The sequence below is a fragment of the Stylophora pistillata genome, chromosome 5 (assembly GCF_964205215.1).
Source record: "Stylophora pistillata chromosome 5, jaStyPist1.2, whole genome shotgun sequence".
Classification (NCBI taxonomy): Eukaryota; Metazoa; Cnidaria; class Anthozoa; order Scleractinia; family Pocilloporidae; genus Stylophora; species Stylophora pistillata.
The window spans coordinates 4,629,012-4,645,968 of record NC_142523.1 but is presented as its reverse complement, the minus strand read 5'-3'; the positions used below and the strand labels follow the sequence as shown (position 1 = coordinate 4,645,968).

At 39.9% G+C, this 16,957-nt stretch overlaps 1 protein-coding gene and 1 pseudogene across 7 annotated transcripts in view; one reads left to right on the top strand and one right to left on the bottom strand.

Annotated features, from left to right (window-relative positions):
• Positions 1-3,408, top strand: part of LOC148729921 (protein SSUH2 homolog) — a 31,144-nt gene extending 27,736 nt beyond the window's left edge. For 4 of the 7 annotated variants that reach the window (XM_088761404.1, XM_088761407.1, XM_088761405.1 and 1 more), the window contains 5 exons: positions 262-376; positions 549-602; positions 1,014-1,076; positions 1,722-1,813; positions 2,249-3,408. In XM_088761404.1, coding sequence (XP_088617530.1) covers positions 330-376; positions 549-602; positions 1,014-1,076; positions 1,722-1,813; positions 2,249-2,274 — 282 coding nt within the window. In that variant the 5' untranslated portion in view covers positions 262-329 and the 3' untranslated portion in view covers positions 2,275-3,408. Of the gene's footprint in view, positions 1-261; positions 377-548; positions 603-1,013; positions 1,077-1,721; positions 1,814-1,879; positions 1,992-2,248 lie in introns of those variants that run through there. The other 3 variants (XR_016001805.1, XM_088761403.1, XM_088761401.1) reach the window with 3 other exon arrangements.
• Positions 3,409-10,824: 7,416 nt separating this feature from the next.
• Positions 10,825-16,113, bottom strand: LOC111319956 (protein SSUH2 homolog; annotated as a pseudogene).
• Positions 16,114-16,957: the final 844 nt, after the last annotated feature.

The window sequence follows — 16,957 nt, the reverse complement described above, 5'->3', positions numbered from 1 at the left end:
ATGGTTAGACAATCTAGTCTTCTCGGATAAAGACGATAAACCGTAGGCTCTGTCTCCAGCTGCGTCTTCTCTGTGCTGGTTAGTTTGGGACATTAGAGAACCCACATACTTCTCACAAAGAGTAGAAGAGGTAACTCCTGGAGTTGTGTTCTGGCCTTGTTACACAGGCACCCCATTCGAACCAGGTGGAATGTTAGACAAGGCCAGCCTGTCTGATTTACGCAAATAAACGAAAAAACGAATGAAATCTTTAAATTTTAGGTCAGCCAATAGACAGTTCTATTAATGGGCCTGCCCCACCTCCATGGAGCATCTCCCTCAGTTGTGTAATGACTTTACAACCAGTATTGAAGTTCCTCACACCACCAACATCAAGGTATGTACATGTTTTTTTCGTTACGTTACAATTGGCCCTTTTTTAACCTTTTTACCCCTTAGAGTGACTAACATCTTATTTCTCCTTAAAATATCAACCCTGAATCACACAGTAAGGTCAGGAGAATAAAGGAAATGATCACCAACTAGTGAAGCTCTTGATTGTTAAACAGATCCCCTCGTCAGGACCTTAGGAAACCTACGAAGAACAATATGCTGATGTTAAGGTGCAAAGGCAAAGAATACAACTTATCGTATAGTTAGCCCCATCCTCCCCCCCTCCTCCAAAGATGAATTGAATTCGGATGATTCGCGCTAAAAGGGAAGGTAAAAAAAGGTACAATATTACACGTTTTAAGCGGGCTGTGCGTGAAATCCAAAAAGGAACTTGACAAATATCCAGCCATCTTGATCACATGCCTGGTAATCAATATAAAAAAAATAGGGAGCCAATAGCGGTGCTTGACTACAAAACTTGAAGTCCCATCTCTGATGAATTTAACTTTTTGGGCCCCAGGATTAAATATAGAAGAGGTTTGTCACTGTTAGATTATTCAGCATGGACAATTTGTTATCAAATAAGTTTGGTTTTACTCTGATCTTGTATTCATGTGGTTTCATTTCTCCTTTATTCCCAGCCGTGTCATGATTGCATGGCTGTGGAATACAAGTGCTGTTACAAGTGTTGTGGATGTGGAAGGGTAGGTTAATGCTAAAATCTTTAGTTTCGTATTCATTTTAATAAAGAACAATGTTATTTGTTGCTCACGAACGCGGAGGATTAACCAAGAACATCCGAGTCCCGCTCAAGGAATCGAGTTCTAGATCTTAGAAATCGAAATCCTTAGATTTCGCGTTTCTTTGACCATTCGAGCTCAAAACCCGAAGATCAGGGTGACCTCGTGAAATCCGAAGTTCTGGAACTAGATTCCTTTTGAAATCCGAAGATCTGGGACTCGATTCCTTTCTAAATCCAAAGATCTGGAATTCGATACCCCGTGACATCTTGAGATCTGGGACTCGATTCTTCGTGAAATCCGGAGAGAGTAGATGTATTGATGTCACCTTCTTCGCCTATCTCCTTCATGCCATGTGCCACGTAAGGCCTCAACACATTCCCTCAAACCAGCTCTGTCAGCCGCTGCGATTTGTACCTCACTCCGGCTGTTCCATCCAGCTTTTTCCCTTTCTTTCTCTGCTGTCTTCCTTCATGTTGTCTTTGGTCTGCCCTGTTTTCGCCGTCCTCCTGGGGTCCAGGTCAATGCAGTTCTGCAGTCATTATTTGGTTCTTTCCTCATGATGTGGCCGATGTATTGATGTATTTACTAATATTTTTTGTTTGTTAGTTGCGTTCTTCTAGGTGTCAGGGTTCTGGTCTTGTTGAGGGAATGTAGCAGAGGGAGCAGTGGATTAACTTTATGGGCAGATGTTGGAAAACGTGAGTGTACAGCTGTCTTGGTTTTCATTGGTTTGTTTGTTTATTTCGTTTCGTTTTCACAAAACAGTCGGAAGCGCGGGTTGACGCAAGTGACCAGATTTGTAAATGCAGCACCAAAGTTAGCGAAAGGGAAATGTGAGCTTTGGGGAGATCGAAGAACGAGAAAACTTCCTGAATGGTCAGCCAATAAGAAATCAAAGTAAAAAAAGGCAAACCGTCTAAAGCGCGGAAAAACGCGGGCGAACAAGTCGTGATTGGTTTTAGTTTTGCATCCGATTGGTTGAGTTGTGCCAATTTTTGTACCAATCACAGAGAAGAGTAAAGCAAAATTAATGCAATCCTGGATTACTTATGACACAATTGAAAACTGCTTTATTACTTAAACCTTCTTGTTCTTACTAAACTACAACCATGTTCTCTGTGATTCTCATTAAGGTTTGGCCCTTCACGACCTTTTTTAACCAGCAAGTGAACATGGGCTCGAAGATGCTTGGGGACAAACACAGCACCAAGTGGCCTGCCAAGAACATTCTAATGCAGGTAGATAGATCTTGATTGTCAACTGCTGAAGGAAAAGGACTCTCCGAAGCGATCGTTGGAATTGAAGCAAACTTTGTTGTAACAACAAAAAATGCCATAGGACAACAATGTTACGAAAAGCGTGACCGAGTAACTGTGTAAACAAAAAGCCAGCAAGGCCATGACTGCACGGAAGAAATGCAAGTGAAAGATGGAAGCTACAAAGTGAGCTATTTCGCCAAAGAAACCGGAAAATGCCAGGCAGTAATCAAAGTGAACAAAGAAGAAGCTCAAGGTAGTCCCTTCCCGGTTCAAGTTTCACCCAGACAATTCAGACCCGTGTTATCTTTTGAACAACAAGGTTCATGTCCTGGAATGTTAAGGAATCCCTGGGGATTGGCAGTGAATGAACGTAATGAAATTGCAGTGACTGAGGTGAATAGCCACAGAGTTCAGGTATTCAGTTGCGATGGATCTTACTTAAGATCTTTAGGTATCATAGGTGATAAAGAGGGAGAGTTAAACTGGCCTCCTGGGATAGCTTTTGAGAAAAACAATAACATCGTAGTGGTGGACAATAATAACAACCGTGCCCAATTGTTCAGTGAGCAGGGTGAGTACCTGAGCCAGTTTGGTGGTTATGGAAATCTTGATCACCAGCTGTTGAATCCTCACGGGTTATCTATATAGAATGACGGAAATATAATTATTGCTGATTCAATCAACAAATTAATCAAGGTCTTTTCTCCTAAAGGCCATTATTTAAGTAAATTCGGGGGTGAGGGTTCTTTAAGCTTTCTCGTTCATTGTATACAGTGTGAAAAATATAGTAGTGTCAGACTTTCGGGAACATTGTATCAAAGTGTTTGATAGAAATGGTAGTTTTTTTGTACAAATTTGGAAAGAAAGGGGAGGGGGATGGGGAGTTCAATGAACCTAGTTGTTTGTCAGTTAACAAGGCAGGATACCTGATGGTCTGTGATGAAGATAATCACAGAATTCAGGTATTTGATCTTACTGGAAAGTTTATAACAAAATTTGGATGAGAAGGAGACAATAAAGGAGAATTTAATCTTCCTGTCTCTACTGCAGTGCTCAGCGATGGTCGAATAGTTGTGTCTGACTTTTGTAACCATCGCATTCAGATATTTGAATTGACTCGTCATAATACCTTACAAGATTTATGCACCTTTTAAACATGAAACTATTCTGGAGAAGTGATGAATATTCTCGCTAAGAATCTTCTGAATGGTCAGTGGAACTACAAAACAATTGCAACCGATCACATCACAAATGTCAAAAATTGCGCATTAACCTTTCAACTCCTAAGATTTGATTGGTCAATTCTCCCCTCTGGTTGTTACACATTTCTTTGTGAATTAGTTACGAGGATTTGGTGTTAGATCAAGATAATAGCTTTTACCTGATAAGTTTGAGTACTCTCATTACCGGTTTGCTGGATAATGTATGAATATCATAGGGAGAAGTAACATGTTAATCACAAAATTCAGTTCTACTTCGTCATTGATCATACTGAGAGATTTATCTTTAAGTAATGTTTCATCCGGGATAAAGAGATTGTTGCAACCATAGTTATTTCCAAGCGATTCTAAGAATTGCGTTGGTTTTGTAGTGGTCAAGCTCGCTTGAACGTACCGTACTGAAACACATAAACATGTTAGATAAAGCGGCTTGGGTGGTCAAGTTGGTTTCGCAATATGTTTTCTTTGAGATCACTGTGGCGTGAAGGGTGGCCTACGTCAGAACAGCTTCAAGTTTACTAAATATGGAGGTAAACAATACAGAAAACCTCAAATAAACCTATTCAGTGAGAAAATACGATGTTTGTTTAGGTATTCCAAGTGATTCTAAAATTAGTTTGGTTTTTAGTGGATAAATTTTTCCGAACCACAAAAACACTTTAGCAGACTGTTGGGCACGGTCTTAAAATGTCCCCCCGAATTCTGTGAATAGTACAGAAGACCTTTCTCACGGAGCATAGATTTAAGATCCTTATCCCGTTTTACCTTAGTGAAGTTGTACTTTTATTTAGTGTAACAGGGCCTTTGGGAGTATTGTACGTAGCATAAACTACACTGCTTCTGTCGGAAGTCTTTACATCAAGTGAACCAAAACAGCGTTAGCGTAAGGGGGACATGTTGACTAGTTCCATGTTGATTCGCTGGCTTACAGAAAGAACTGAAAGGGTAAAAGTGCCATATATGAAATACAACGCCTCAGAACCTCTCAATGACATTTCGCCGAATATTTCATACTGCCGGGCATTTATTCTATTGGAGACCGTGCCCAGCACTCTGATCAGAGGCGTAGGCTGCTAAGCGTCTACAACCGAGCAATATTATGGGGAGTACAAACTCGCAGAATTTGTCCACTACAAAAAAAAACAAACAAATTTTTTGAATTTTTTGAATCTACTACACAAGCATCTGATGTTCTTAAAAAGTTTAAAAGAACTTTTCAATTAAAATTACGCGAAAATTTCCAACTGCCAGGCATTTAGTCTATTTGAGACCGCACCCTGCTGCCGGTCATTCCGTCGCAGCGAAAATTGATAAAAAATTTCTTATTTCTGATAGTTGATAACTTGTAAACCTAGACAGCGACATGAAATGTACACCTCAACAAACCGACGATCGTATTTTCACTCAGATCTATGTTGCTAGACAGTTTTTACACAATTAAACCTTAGCTTGGTAAATCAACGGTTGAAAATTGAAAATAGGCAATGTAGGTGTATAGGTAAACTCTTGAACTTACTAAGTGATTGATAATTATTGGCTAAAATTACATATAGATACAAAAATTTCAATCTTGGCCAAAGTATAAAACATTAGCAAACTGATTCCCTAATTCCAAGGAGCAAAAGGGCGCGAGTTCCTCTTTCGAATTCCTTGCCACCATCCCATAGGCGGAGATGAAAACGGATGGCTGTAAAAGGTTCTTTTCCTCGACGTTTCCTGCCAAACTGTTTCCCTTATTAAAGGCTGATAGTTTCAAAATAAACTGTTTGGGGCTGGGTCGGTGGGGGTAACGAAATAATTTCAATATATGAACAAAGTTGAAATGGTAAATTGGCCACCGTTACGATTATAAAAGCTGACGTTTCGAGCGTTAGCCCTTCGTCGGAGCGAATAGAGGAATTGTGGGTTGTGTGTGCTTTTAAAGGCAGAAAATGGAGCTACGTGATTGGTGGGAACATGGCAACGAGAAAAACACGAATAAATTAGTGGAATGAAAAGCGTTCGTTGATACCTGTGCGATTTAGACTGCCGGTTTGAAAGATGAGCTTTTGTTCAAGAGTTTTACGGCTTTCCGTGCTACTTAAGTGTAAGGAAAGACCGCAGATTGCCATATGTTGCTTAGAATGATTAGGTAAACTAAAATGTCTAGCGACTGGTTTCAATGTGTCCTTGTCATTCCTCTGCACGTCGCGAAGGTGTTCTCGGAATCGGTCACCTAGTCTTCTGCCTGTTTCGCCGATGTAAATCTTTTTGCAATAAGTGCAAGTTATGCAATAGATTACATTGGCGGAAGTGCACGTGAAGTGATCGGTGATCTTTATGGATCGTTTGGGTCCTCATATGTTCTCAGTGTTGTGAATGAAAGGACACGTTTTGCATCGTACACGAGCGCGTTTAAAAGTGCCTGGTTGGTCATTAGTCTGAAAAGAACTTCTGACCAAAATATTGCCTATGTTTTTGTCGCGTTTGAATGAAATGAGCGGAGGCTGCGAAAACATAGTTCTTGTCTCTGGATTGTTTTGAAGTAATTTAAAGTTTTTAAGAATGATGGATTTAAGTGAGTGCTTGGGAGGGTGAAACGTGAGAGTGAATGGAATGCGGTCGCGGTCGGAATCTTCCTTTTGTGACGTATGTAGTGCAGTGTTTCCCTTATTAGTTTGTTTTAAGATTTGATATTCATACGGGGAAATTTCTGAAAATTGGTGGATGTACAAGTGCGCCATAAAAAAGTTTTATTCTTCTTGTAGTCGCCGTTCTCGTTCAAAACGTATCTGCTTAGTGCTGTTAAAAAGACAATTGATGAACAAAAAACGAACAACTGCGATGGGGGAGTTCGACTTGCTAGTTAGGATTATGACTAAAAGCGGAATTGTACGACACGAAGTCCCATTACCAATTGTAATGAAAACTACTTGACTGCATCTGAGAAACAAACTAGCCATCGATGAAACGTTTTCATGATCATAAGGGAAGGGCGAGAATAGGAAAGTTCTTTTCATTCTGTCCAACGTCGTTGCTACACGAAAATGAAAGCTTGATTGAGTCACATAGTCCATTCGGCACACAATGTTACGCCAGAAATCACGGATTTGACTTCAGAGCGTTTTTGTAGAAGTCACGCTCTTCTCAAAGACCTTTGTGAAAACTTGGATCGTTCGCAGCTATGATAAGGGTAAGCCTCTCTTCTAACACACTATCAATTTTCTTATTGATAAAACATGTCTGTCTCAAGTGACAGCTTCATAATGAGCTTTGAATTTCTGAGGTCAAGCTAAATTTAAATAATTCTCAGATGTATTGCATGTCAAATAAGTATTTAGGTATCTTATGTAATTGGTCAATATTATGTGAAGGTGTAGTCTGATCGTCCGCGTGAGTGTAGTCCTGAGAAGGACTGTTGTCGGTGGTAGTGACTGACGTTTCGACAAGCTGTGTGGAAGTCATCATCAGAGTCAAGTGAATGATTGTTGTCAGTAGAATGTTCTTATTCCAGTTCGTGTGAAATGATCAGTTGGTTTTGCCGTGATGTTATTGGCTGTAAGACTCAAGTGACTTAAGTCGGTTGTGATTGGTCTGTTTCGATCTGTCGGTAAAGTTAGGTCGTTCTTTTTCGGTCGTTTGTGATGTTTATGTCGTGAATGAGTCGTTTGTATGGAGCAGGTAGTTGTTGACATCTGTTTAGGGGAGTCTGTTCTAAGTTAGTAAACCAGCTTTCCAGAGTCAGTCGTTGAAAGTAGTCAGTGCTGTAGGTTAGGCATTGCGCAGAGTCCCAGTCAATGTTGTGGTTGGTAAGTCGATGGTGTTCAGCAATGTGATTGCTGACATCACCTTTCCTCGTCGCCCGTCTGTGTTCAGTCAGTCTTGTTGTGAGGTTTCTGCCAGTCTCACCGATGTAGGAGGCTTGGCAGTCGGAACAATTGATCTTATAAATCGTTCCCTGTCTGTTCCTCGGTTCGTCTTTGTCTTTAACGTTGGTTAGTAACTGACGTAGTGTGATGATGGGTTTGTAGGCGACGCGGATATTGAAGGGTAGTAAGATGCGCGAGATGTTTTCAGACATGCCTTTTATGTACGGTATGGTTGCTGGGACTCTGGATAACATTGACTGGGACTCTGCGCAATGCCTAACCTACAGCACTGACTATTTTCAACGACTGACACTGGAAAGCTGGTTTACTAACTTAGAACAGACTCCCCTAAACAGATGTCAACAACTACCCGCTCCATACAAACGACTCATTCACGACATAAACATCACAAACGACCGAAAAAGAACGACCTAACTTTACCGACAGATCGAAACAGACCAATCACGACCGACTTAAGTCACTTGAGTCTTACAGCCAATAACATCACGGCAAAACCAACCGATCATTTCACACGAACTGGAATAAGAACATTCTACTGACAACAATCATTCACTTGACTTTGATGGTGACTTCCGCACAGGTTGTCGAAACGTCAGTCACTACCACCGACAACAGTCCTTCTCAGGACTACACTCACGCGGACGATCAGACTACACCTTCACATGTTACCCCCAGGTTCAAACCATTTACTGGTCAATATTAGTAGCATTTCAATCAAAAGATTACTAACTGAAGTTGTTTAACAGATATTTGGCGTCACGGTAGTTGCTAATTATGCCGCGATCGTCGATTGCAGTGTTAGTCTGCGAGTGTTTTGCTCTCTGTTCTAAAAGCAAACTCAACTTTACACAAAACATGTGACAAAATAGAAAAGAAAATAGATGACATCTATGAGCAGCAATTTTTATGCTGCCTAAGGTCACAGTTCCGTTTTCCTCTTATTCTGATGTACGAAATCACAAACATGCGCGAAGGGATTGGTCACCAAAAATTAAAAAACCGCCAAAGATAGATAATGATTTCATCCCACAATAAGGACCACCACATTCCCTTCGTCTGTGACGAAAGAGTCCAGTCTCTGACTTATTATCTCACGAGAAAAGAATATTGTTACAATTAAATTGGCTGGAAGAACGAAACTGAAAAGTGGAGGAAGGGGAGAAAGATAATTTCCGGAGTAGAAAGAACAGAAAAAGTTAGGAGACAAAGGATTCCGGTTTCCCTTTACAATTATTCCGGGTGAAAGTTTACAATCTATCATTTTACGCGTGTTTCTTATACAATAAGTCCCCTCGCAAGCTATATTAAGCTCGAATTAGTGCTCCTGTAAATAGCGGCGAGTGATAAATTTAGTGTTTATGGAGTGAATAAAACACCTGACTTGCGCTGTGTGGAATTATAAAACTCGGGTAATAGAGTGATATAAAACACTACATGAGATACATTAGCAGCGTGGGAGCATAAGGCAAGAGCTAATAAAGCAAAAAGCTCTGAGCGGTGTGGGAAAAAGACGCGCTTGCGTGTGACTTCTGCTCGGCTCAAGGACAACTAGTTCACACGCTTAACTCTTCCGTGTGTGGTTTAAGAGAGTAGAAACCACCTTCACTTATGTACAAAAAACTTTTAAAGTTAAGCTGCATAAGCTACTGATAATGTCAACCTGACAAAATAAATGTCATAAAGAGTCTGTTGTTTTTTAAAATCACCTACGCTCTTCCCAAATATCTTTAAGCTTCGTCGAGGCCAGAATAAAGCCACTCTTCCCAAAACATGTCCGCCATCTGATTGAAAACATATGTCTACAGCTCCACATTGAGCATCAAAATGAGCAAGGTCACGGTAAACTTACACGATTCTCAGATATCTCCCTTTTCAGTCATCACATTCATTTCAAAACGCGCTCCCCCAACAAAACAGCCGGTACGACCACTTTTGACTTCCCATAAAAATTCGCCCATTTATTCCAGAAATTTTAAGTCAACTCTACAATAGCGTCAACTTTTCCTTAAAATCTCCCTTCAATTAAACTTCGCGATCTGTCGCAGCCATTCTGAAGACCCACTGAAGGTCAGCCAATCTTCACAAAACCGGTCCACCATCTGATTGAAAACACGTTTGTCCACCGACAGCTACACAGTGAGCATTAAAATGTGCGAGGTCAAGTCGGGTAACCTGTCACGATTCTCAGAAATCTCGCTTGTCAATTACCCTTTTACGCATCACATGTAATTTGTCAATAATATGTAGTGCATTTCAGTGGCTTATCCGTGTAGAGAACGACGGAAATATAATTATTGCTGATTCAAGCAACAACTTAATCAAGATATTTTCTCCTAAAGGCCATTATTTAGGTAAATTTGGGGGTGAGGGTTCTTTAACCTATCCCATTCACTGTACACAGTATGAAAAATATCTCATAGTGTCAGACGGACGTGAACATTGTATCAAAGTGTTTGATAGAAGTAGGAGTTTTTTATACAAATTTGGAAAGAAGGGGGAGGGGGATGGGGAGTTCATTTACCCTCGTTTGTCAGTTAACAAGGCAGGACACCTGACTGTCTGTGAAGCAGGTAATCACAGAGTTCAGGTATTTGATCTTAGTGGAAAGTTCGTTACAAAATTTGGATCAAAAGGAGACATTAAAGGAAAATTTAATAATCCCGTCTCTGTTGCAGTACTTAGGGATGGTCGAATAGTTGTGTCTGAATTTAGTAACCATCGCATTCAGATATTTGAATAGACTCATCATTATACCTTACAAGATTTAAATTGATTTTATGCAACTTTTAAACATGAAACTACTCTGGACAAGTGATGTATATTCTCAGTAACAATCTTCTGAATGGTCAGTGGAACTACAAAACAACCAATCACATCACAAATTTCAGAGATTGCACATTAACCTTTCAATTCCCAAGATCTCATTTTCAATTCTCCCCTCTGGCTGTTACACATTTCTTTGTGAATTTGTTACGAGAATTTGGTGGTAGATCAAGATGATAACTTCTACCTGATAACTTTGAGTATTCTCATTACCTGTTTGCTGGATCATGTCTGGATATCATAGGGAGAAGTTACAAGTTAATCACTTCTGGGAGTCTAAGGGTTACACAAGTGTGATCTGTCTGTCAGCCTGGTCAATAAGCTCTTTTAGATCAATGATTACACAGGTCTTAAAAGTTTTGTTTGAAATCAAGTCTAATACGATAACAGGAATACAAAATTCAGTTCCACCAGATCATTAATTATATTTAGAGGTATAGCTTCAAGTAATGTTACATCTAAGATAAAGCAATTTTGCAGCCATACCTTTTTTACTGGAATATTTCCACCATGCTGAGCAAGGAACCTGTTCCTGAGTTAAACGAGCAGAGTGAATGGACTGTTTTTTGATATTTACTTTAGTAAAATTTTTTTATTGCATATAGAAGTATGCAATATAAAATTGTAAATAATCAAAATGTAAAAATATGTCAATAAAATAGTTGTGATTGTTTTTAAACTTTGCTGTGTAATAAGTGTTTGATAAAACAAAGAAGAGTGATTCGAAACTTTCTGACTGATTTACGAGCAGTTTACTGAGAGAGGTTGCTCAGCCACCGGCTAAAATATGAAATCTCAATAAATAGCTGAATTTACAGGCCGGAAGTAGTGTTTCACCCCTAAGAGATCAAAGCCAACCGTGAATTTTCAGCGCACCCTTGAAAGTTTGTAACGCAACACGCTAATGCTAAACCTCAAAAAGTGATTGATAACCTACGAGGCTAGCAAGTTTATATGCTTTTTAGAACGTTAAGCAAATGAGTTGCGAGGTTTGAAACTTTGAAACCCAAGCTCTGCAGCTCCAATTGGCGGCTCCGCCACCTTCATTTTCATTGAGGGTCATGAAGAACTACCAACTAGGCCCGTTAACCGAATGATGGTGGATAGAGGACAGAGGGATTTACAGGGATGCTTAGTATTTTGAGAATTTGTCGTATTATAAATCCCACACTTTGATATTGCGGTGATTTCAAACCTACGAACCACATGGTTTGTTTTGTCATAAAAGCACCGTTGTGCGGCGTTACGTAATTAGTTGCGTCGTTGTGAGTTCCTGAATAATGAACCTTTACGCAATGCTACTGACCTTCGCCATTATTCCGAAGAAAATTTTACCAATCTTTTTATTTTGATGATCGGTCATTTTACGCCTATTTATTACACAACAAATCCCCAAGCAAGCTCGAGTCGACATTTCAATAGCGTCTAATGATCTGTTTTAAAGTCTGTGAATAAAACACTTAGCAGAGTTTTTACGGCAGTGTGGAATTATGTAATTTAGGTAACATAGTGATGAAAACCTAATAAACACTATCTAAAATTCATTTAAAGGGAGATACATAAGCCGCGCGGGAGCATTAAGCGAGATGTGGTGTCGCACAAAAACTCTGAGCGGAGTGGGGAGAGGATGTGCCTGCGCGTTACTTCCGCTCGGCTCAAGGGCAAGATTACTTCGCACGTTTTACTATTACGGATGTTGCTTAAGATGAATGTAGCTTTCACTTCTACTTAACTACAACAAACATTCAAAGCAAAGCTGTATAAGCTACTGATAACGGTAATCTGTCAAATTAGAGATGCGATGGATTTGCACCAGACATATCCATGGCAGCTAAAGGACCTAGAGTAATATGCTGTCTTTCTTTAACAAAAAGAAAACAGCAGTTAATTGAACTGCAGAACTCAGAAATCTACGTCTATAGCAATGGAGAGCATAATTATGTATTTCATCTATACTATGAAAAACTCTATGAGTTAATATTAATTTTTTTAGGGGGGTACTGCGAGGTGTTCAAGGGGAAGGGAGGGGGAATCAGTCGTTGCCAATAGAATACAAAAGTGGGGACTAGAGATAATTGTTTGCCAATGGAGGAGTGATTATTACAATATTGGATCGGGTAAATTCTATCGCGACACAACCAATATCCTTCCCAGAGATAAATAATGGCCAGTTCCTTTTGTAAAACGCGGCCATGCCCTAAGCTTCGTCTCCTTTATAATTTCAAAGTCCCGAAAGCATCACGTGATTCGCGGTTACTGATTGCTCATTCGGAGAGCAGTTCTACAAAATACTGCAGCCGCAGCAGCACTTCTCTGGGGGTAGTCTGGAGCATACACTTTGTGATCATGACCGCAGACCCAGAAGCGACTTGATTGCTCCTTCCACTGGTAGGCAACTTCAGACACGGGTAATGCTCGCAGTTGTTGACGCTGAAGACAAAAACTTTCATAGGTTATTAGTGGGGCACGTATGCTGCGACGTTAGGAAGAAAGAGCTGTACAAACTACGCAGAGTGGACGGCAGGAAGAACTTTTTGTTTAAATAATTTACTACTGTTATTACTGTTTAAGTGTATTCCACATGTATCTGCGACTTATTTTGCTGAGATGTGTTACTACTTGTTTACCCAAAGATAGCAGATTTGAGTTATTGATGTGTCCTGGTTTAGAAATTATTTGATAAAAGACCTATCTACCTGCTTAAGAATGCTCTTGGCAGGCCACTTGGTGCTGTGTTTGTCTACCAGCCTCTCCGAGCCCATGTTCACTTGCTGGTCAAAAAGGTCGTAATGGGCCACACTTCAATAAGAATCAGAGAACATGGTTGTAGTTTAGTGAGAACGAGAAGGTGATAGAGAAAAAGACAGTTTTCAATTGTGTCACAAGTAATCCAGGATTGCATTAATTTTGCTTCACTCTTCTCTGTGATTGGTACAAAGAAACTCGCACTACTCAACCAATCGGATGCAAAACTAAAACCAGTCACGACTTGCTCGCTCGCGTTTTCCCGTGCTTTAGGCGGTTTGCCTGTTTTTACTTTGATTTCTCATCTCACGATTCAGGTAGTTTTCTCGTTCTTCAATCTCCCCAAAGCTCTTTCTCACATTTCCCTTTTGCTAACTTTGCTGTTGCATTTACAAATCTGCTCACTCGCGTTTTCCCGCGGTTTAGACAAATTTGTTGCTTTTCTCTTAGGCTCTGATTGGCTGCTTGTGATATTTCCTTGACTTTGATTGGTTGCTGTGATTACTTTGCTTTTGGTTTGGAAAGTCAATTGAATAGCGCACTATGTTTGTGTCAGACGATTAGCCTATTGATAAGAAAAGAGAAAAACTCACCCAAGGTAGTTCTTGCTTAAATATTTCAGTTCCTTGGGAATTAACGATGAGTTCGGCGGGCAACTGATCTGTTCTCTCCACGACATGATTAAGACACATGGTTCTCCCTTTGAAACAAATAGAAATAATGATAATAATAACAATAAGAATAATAATGAGAAGAATAACAATAACAATAATGATGACGACGATGAATATTATGATTATTAGGATAATTTCAAAAGCTCAAAGAGTCAGCTACACTTTCAGCCTACTAGTACTTGAAGATTAATACTCGGTCACCATATTGGACGGGTGGAAGATCTGGGAAAAGAACAAAGCAAGGGGGAGGGGAAAGGGTTTTTTTCTCGCCTCACGCTTGAAAACACAAAGTACTGCCTGAAAGCAGGCTATTACAGTTTTCATCCATTTGATTAAAACAAATCTTTTGGACGAATCGCGGGTGATTGCTCACACGTACGAACAGATTACTCCTCGGGAAAAGGGTATAAGAACTAGTCAGCGACTTGTTCACGGGTGAAGTGATCTATCAACAAATCTCAACGCTCGCTAAGTAGATTTGGAATATGGACTTTAAAGTTTACACACCTCACTTGATAGAACATGGCGAAGTTTATAAATGTGTATGGCTTCACTAATTTGCCATTTTACAGTCAGAGAAATGAAAGTTTTTAATTGACCTTGTCCCAAACAAGTCCCACACTTTATTCGGCCGTTGCTATTACAAACCTCACAACCGCAATCGAAAAAGATTTTTAAAAGCTCTTTTTCTTTGAAAGGAATGGAAATGTTGATACCGTAACAAGATTTATCCACCTCTCTTTAAAATCTACAAGAGCTGTGTCTGACTGATTTTGTTGCAGATACAGTTAAACCTCTCCACAACGGCTACTTTGAGGACAGAAGAAAGTGGCCGTTGTGAAGAAGTGGCCATTGTAGAGAGGTTAAATGAATGTATGGACAGCCCGACAGGACCAAAAAAGTGGCCGTTGTGGAAAGGCGGCCATTGAGAGAGGTGGCAGTTTGTTCAGGTTCGACTGTATTGTGAAAACCAAACAAACAAACAAACACGCCAAACCAATGAAAACCAAGACAGCTGTACACTCACGTTTTCCAACCTCTGCCCATGCAGTTAATAGACTGCTCAAACTTCTGCATTCCTTTAACGAGACCAGAACCATTACACCTGAAAAACGAAAAACATAACTAAATAAATCAATAAATCAACTATCTTCGGATTTAACGAAGAAACGAATCCCGTATCTTCGGATTTCACGACGAATCAAATCGCCTATCTTCGGATTTCACGGCTAATCAAATTCCAGATCTTCGGATTTCAAAAGAAATCGAGTCCCAGATCTTCGGATTTTAAAAGAAATCGAGTCCCAGATCTTCAGATTTCACGAGGTCTCCCTGATATTTGGGTTTCGGATGGTCATTGGAACGCGAAATCTAAGAATTTCCATTTCCAAGATCTACAATTCGATTCTCTTAGCGGTACTCGGATGTTTTTGGTTTCCTTCATGTCCGTGAGCAAACAAATAACATCGTTCTTCATTAAAACGAATATGAAACTAAAGATTTTGACATTAACGTACCCTTCCAGATCCACAACACTTGTAACAGCGCTTGTACCCCCAGCCATGCAATCATGACACGGCTGGAAAGAAAAATGAAATGAAACAACATGAAGACGAGATCAGAAAAAAACGAAACTCATTTATTAACAAATTGTCCATACTGAATAAACTGAAAGTTACGGAACTCTCCCATATTTGACCCTGGGGGCATGTTAGCCTAAAGAGTTAAATTCATCTGATGGATGGGACTTCATCTGATGGGACTTGAAGTTCTGCAGTCAAGCACCGCCAGAGGCTTCCTATTTTTCGCATTGCTGACCAAGCATGTGATCAAGATGGCTGGATATTGGTCAAGTTCGTTTGGTGTTTTCATGCATAGCCCGCTTAAAACGTGTAATATTTTGCCTTTTTTTCCCTACCTTTTTAGCGCAAATCATCCCAATTCAATTCATCTTCATCTCTGGAGGAGAGGGGGGAGGGTGAGGCTAGCTAAATAGTAAGTTGTATTCTCAGCTTTTGCACCCTCAGATCAGTATGCATATTCTCCATTCTGTTCTCTGTACATTTCCTGAGGCGCTGACGAGGAGATGTGTTTAACAATGAAGAGCGTTTTTGGTTGGTGTTCATTTCCTTTATTTTCCTGACCTTTATATGTGATTCAGGGTTGATATTGTAAGAAGAAATAAGATGTTACTCACTCTAAGGGGTAAAAAGGTTAAAAAAGGGCACTGTCACCTAACAAAAAAATAATGTACATATCTCGATGGTTGTGGTGTGAGGAACTTGAATATTGGTTGTAAAGTCATTAAACAACTGAGGGAACTGGGCAGGAATGCTCCATGGAGGTGGGGTAGGTCCATTAACAGTGCTGTCTATTGGCTAACCTTAAAATTCAAAGACTGTATCCATTTATTAATTCACTTGCGTAATTCAGGCAGGCTGGCCTAGTCTAGCAATCAAGCTGGTTTGAATGGGGTGCCTGTATAACAAGGCCAGAACACACCTCTAGGAGTTATCTCCCCTGCTCTTTGCAAGAAGTAAGAGATTTCTCTAATGTCCTCAACTAACCATCACAGAGACTGATGCGACTGGAGACGAGACCTACAGTTTATCCCAGAAGTACGGTGGCCCATAGGGGACATGACACATTTTTTTTTATCGAGCGTTAAATGATAGATTATCGCGCGATAAATGGAAATTATTGCGCGATAAATGAAAAATTATTGCGCGATAAATGAAGATTATCGCGCGATAAATGAAGATTATCGCGCGATAAATGGAGATTATCGCGCGATAAATGGAAATTATCGCGCGATTAATGGAAATTATCGCGCGATAATATTTATTATCGCGCGATAATTTATCATTTATCACGTGATAAATGGAAACTTGTCAGGTCACGTAATCGGCTGTCATGGATGTTGTTTCCGTGGACGACAATGACTCCCACAGTTGCGGAGCTATGTTTTGAGGTAGATAGTTCGTTTTATTCATGTAAAAAGATCATTTAGCAGTACGTTGCAATACTACGACACATAGCTCTTTGAATCAGTAAAGTAAACCTTGACTTTGCGAAGTCCGAGCCCGTGGAAATTTTGTATTATTTATTTATATTTAAGTGATAACTCTTTGATGATTGCATGACTTACACTGTCACGGTTGTGTTACACTAAAACCTTGAAATAAACTTTGCTATAACATCACATTGAGGTCAGGAAAATAAAGGAAATGATCACCAACTAAAGAAGCTCTT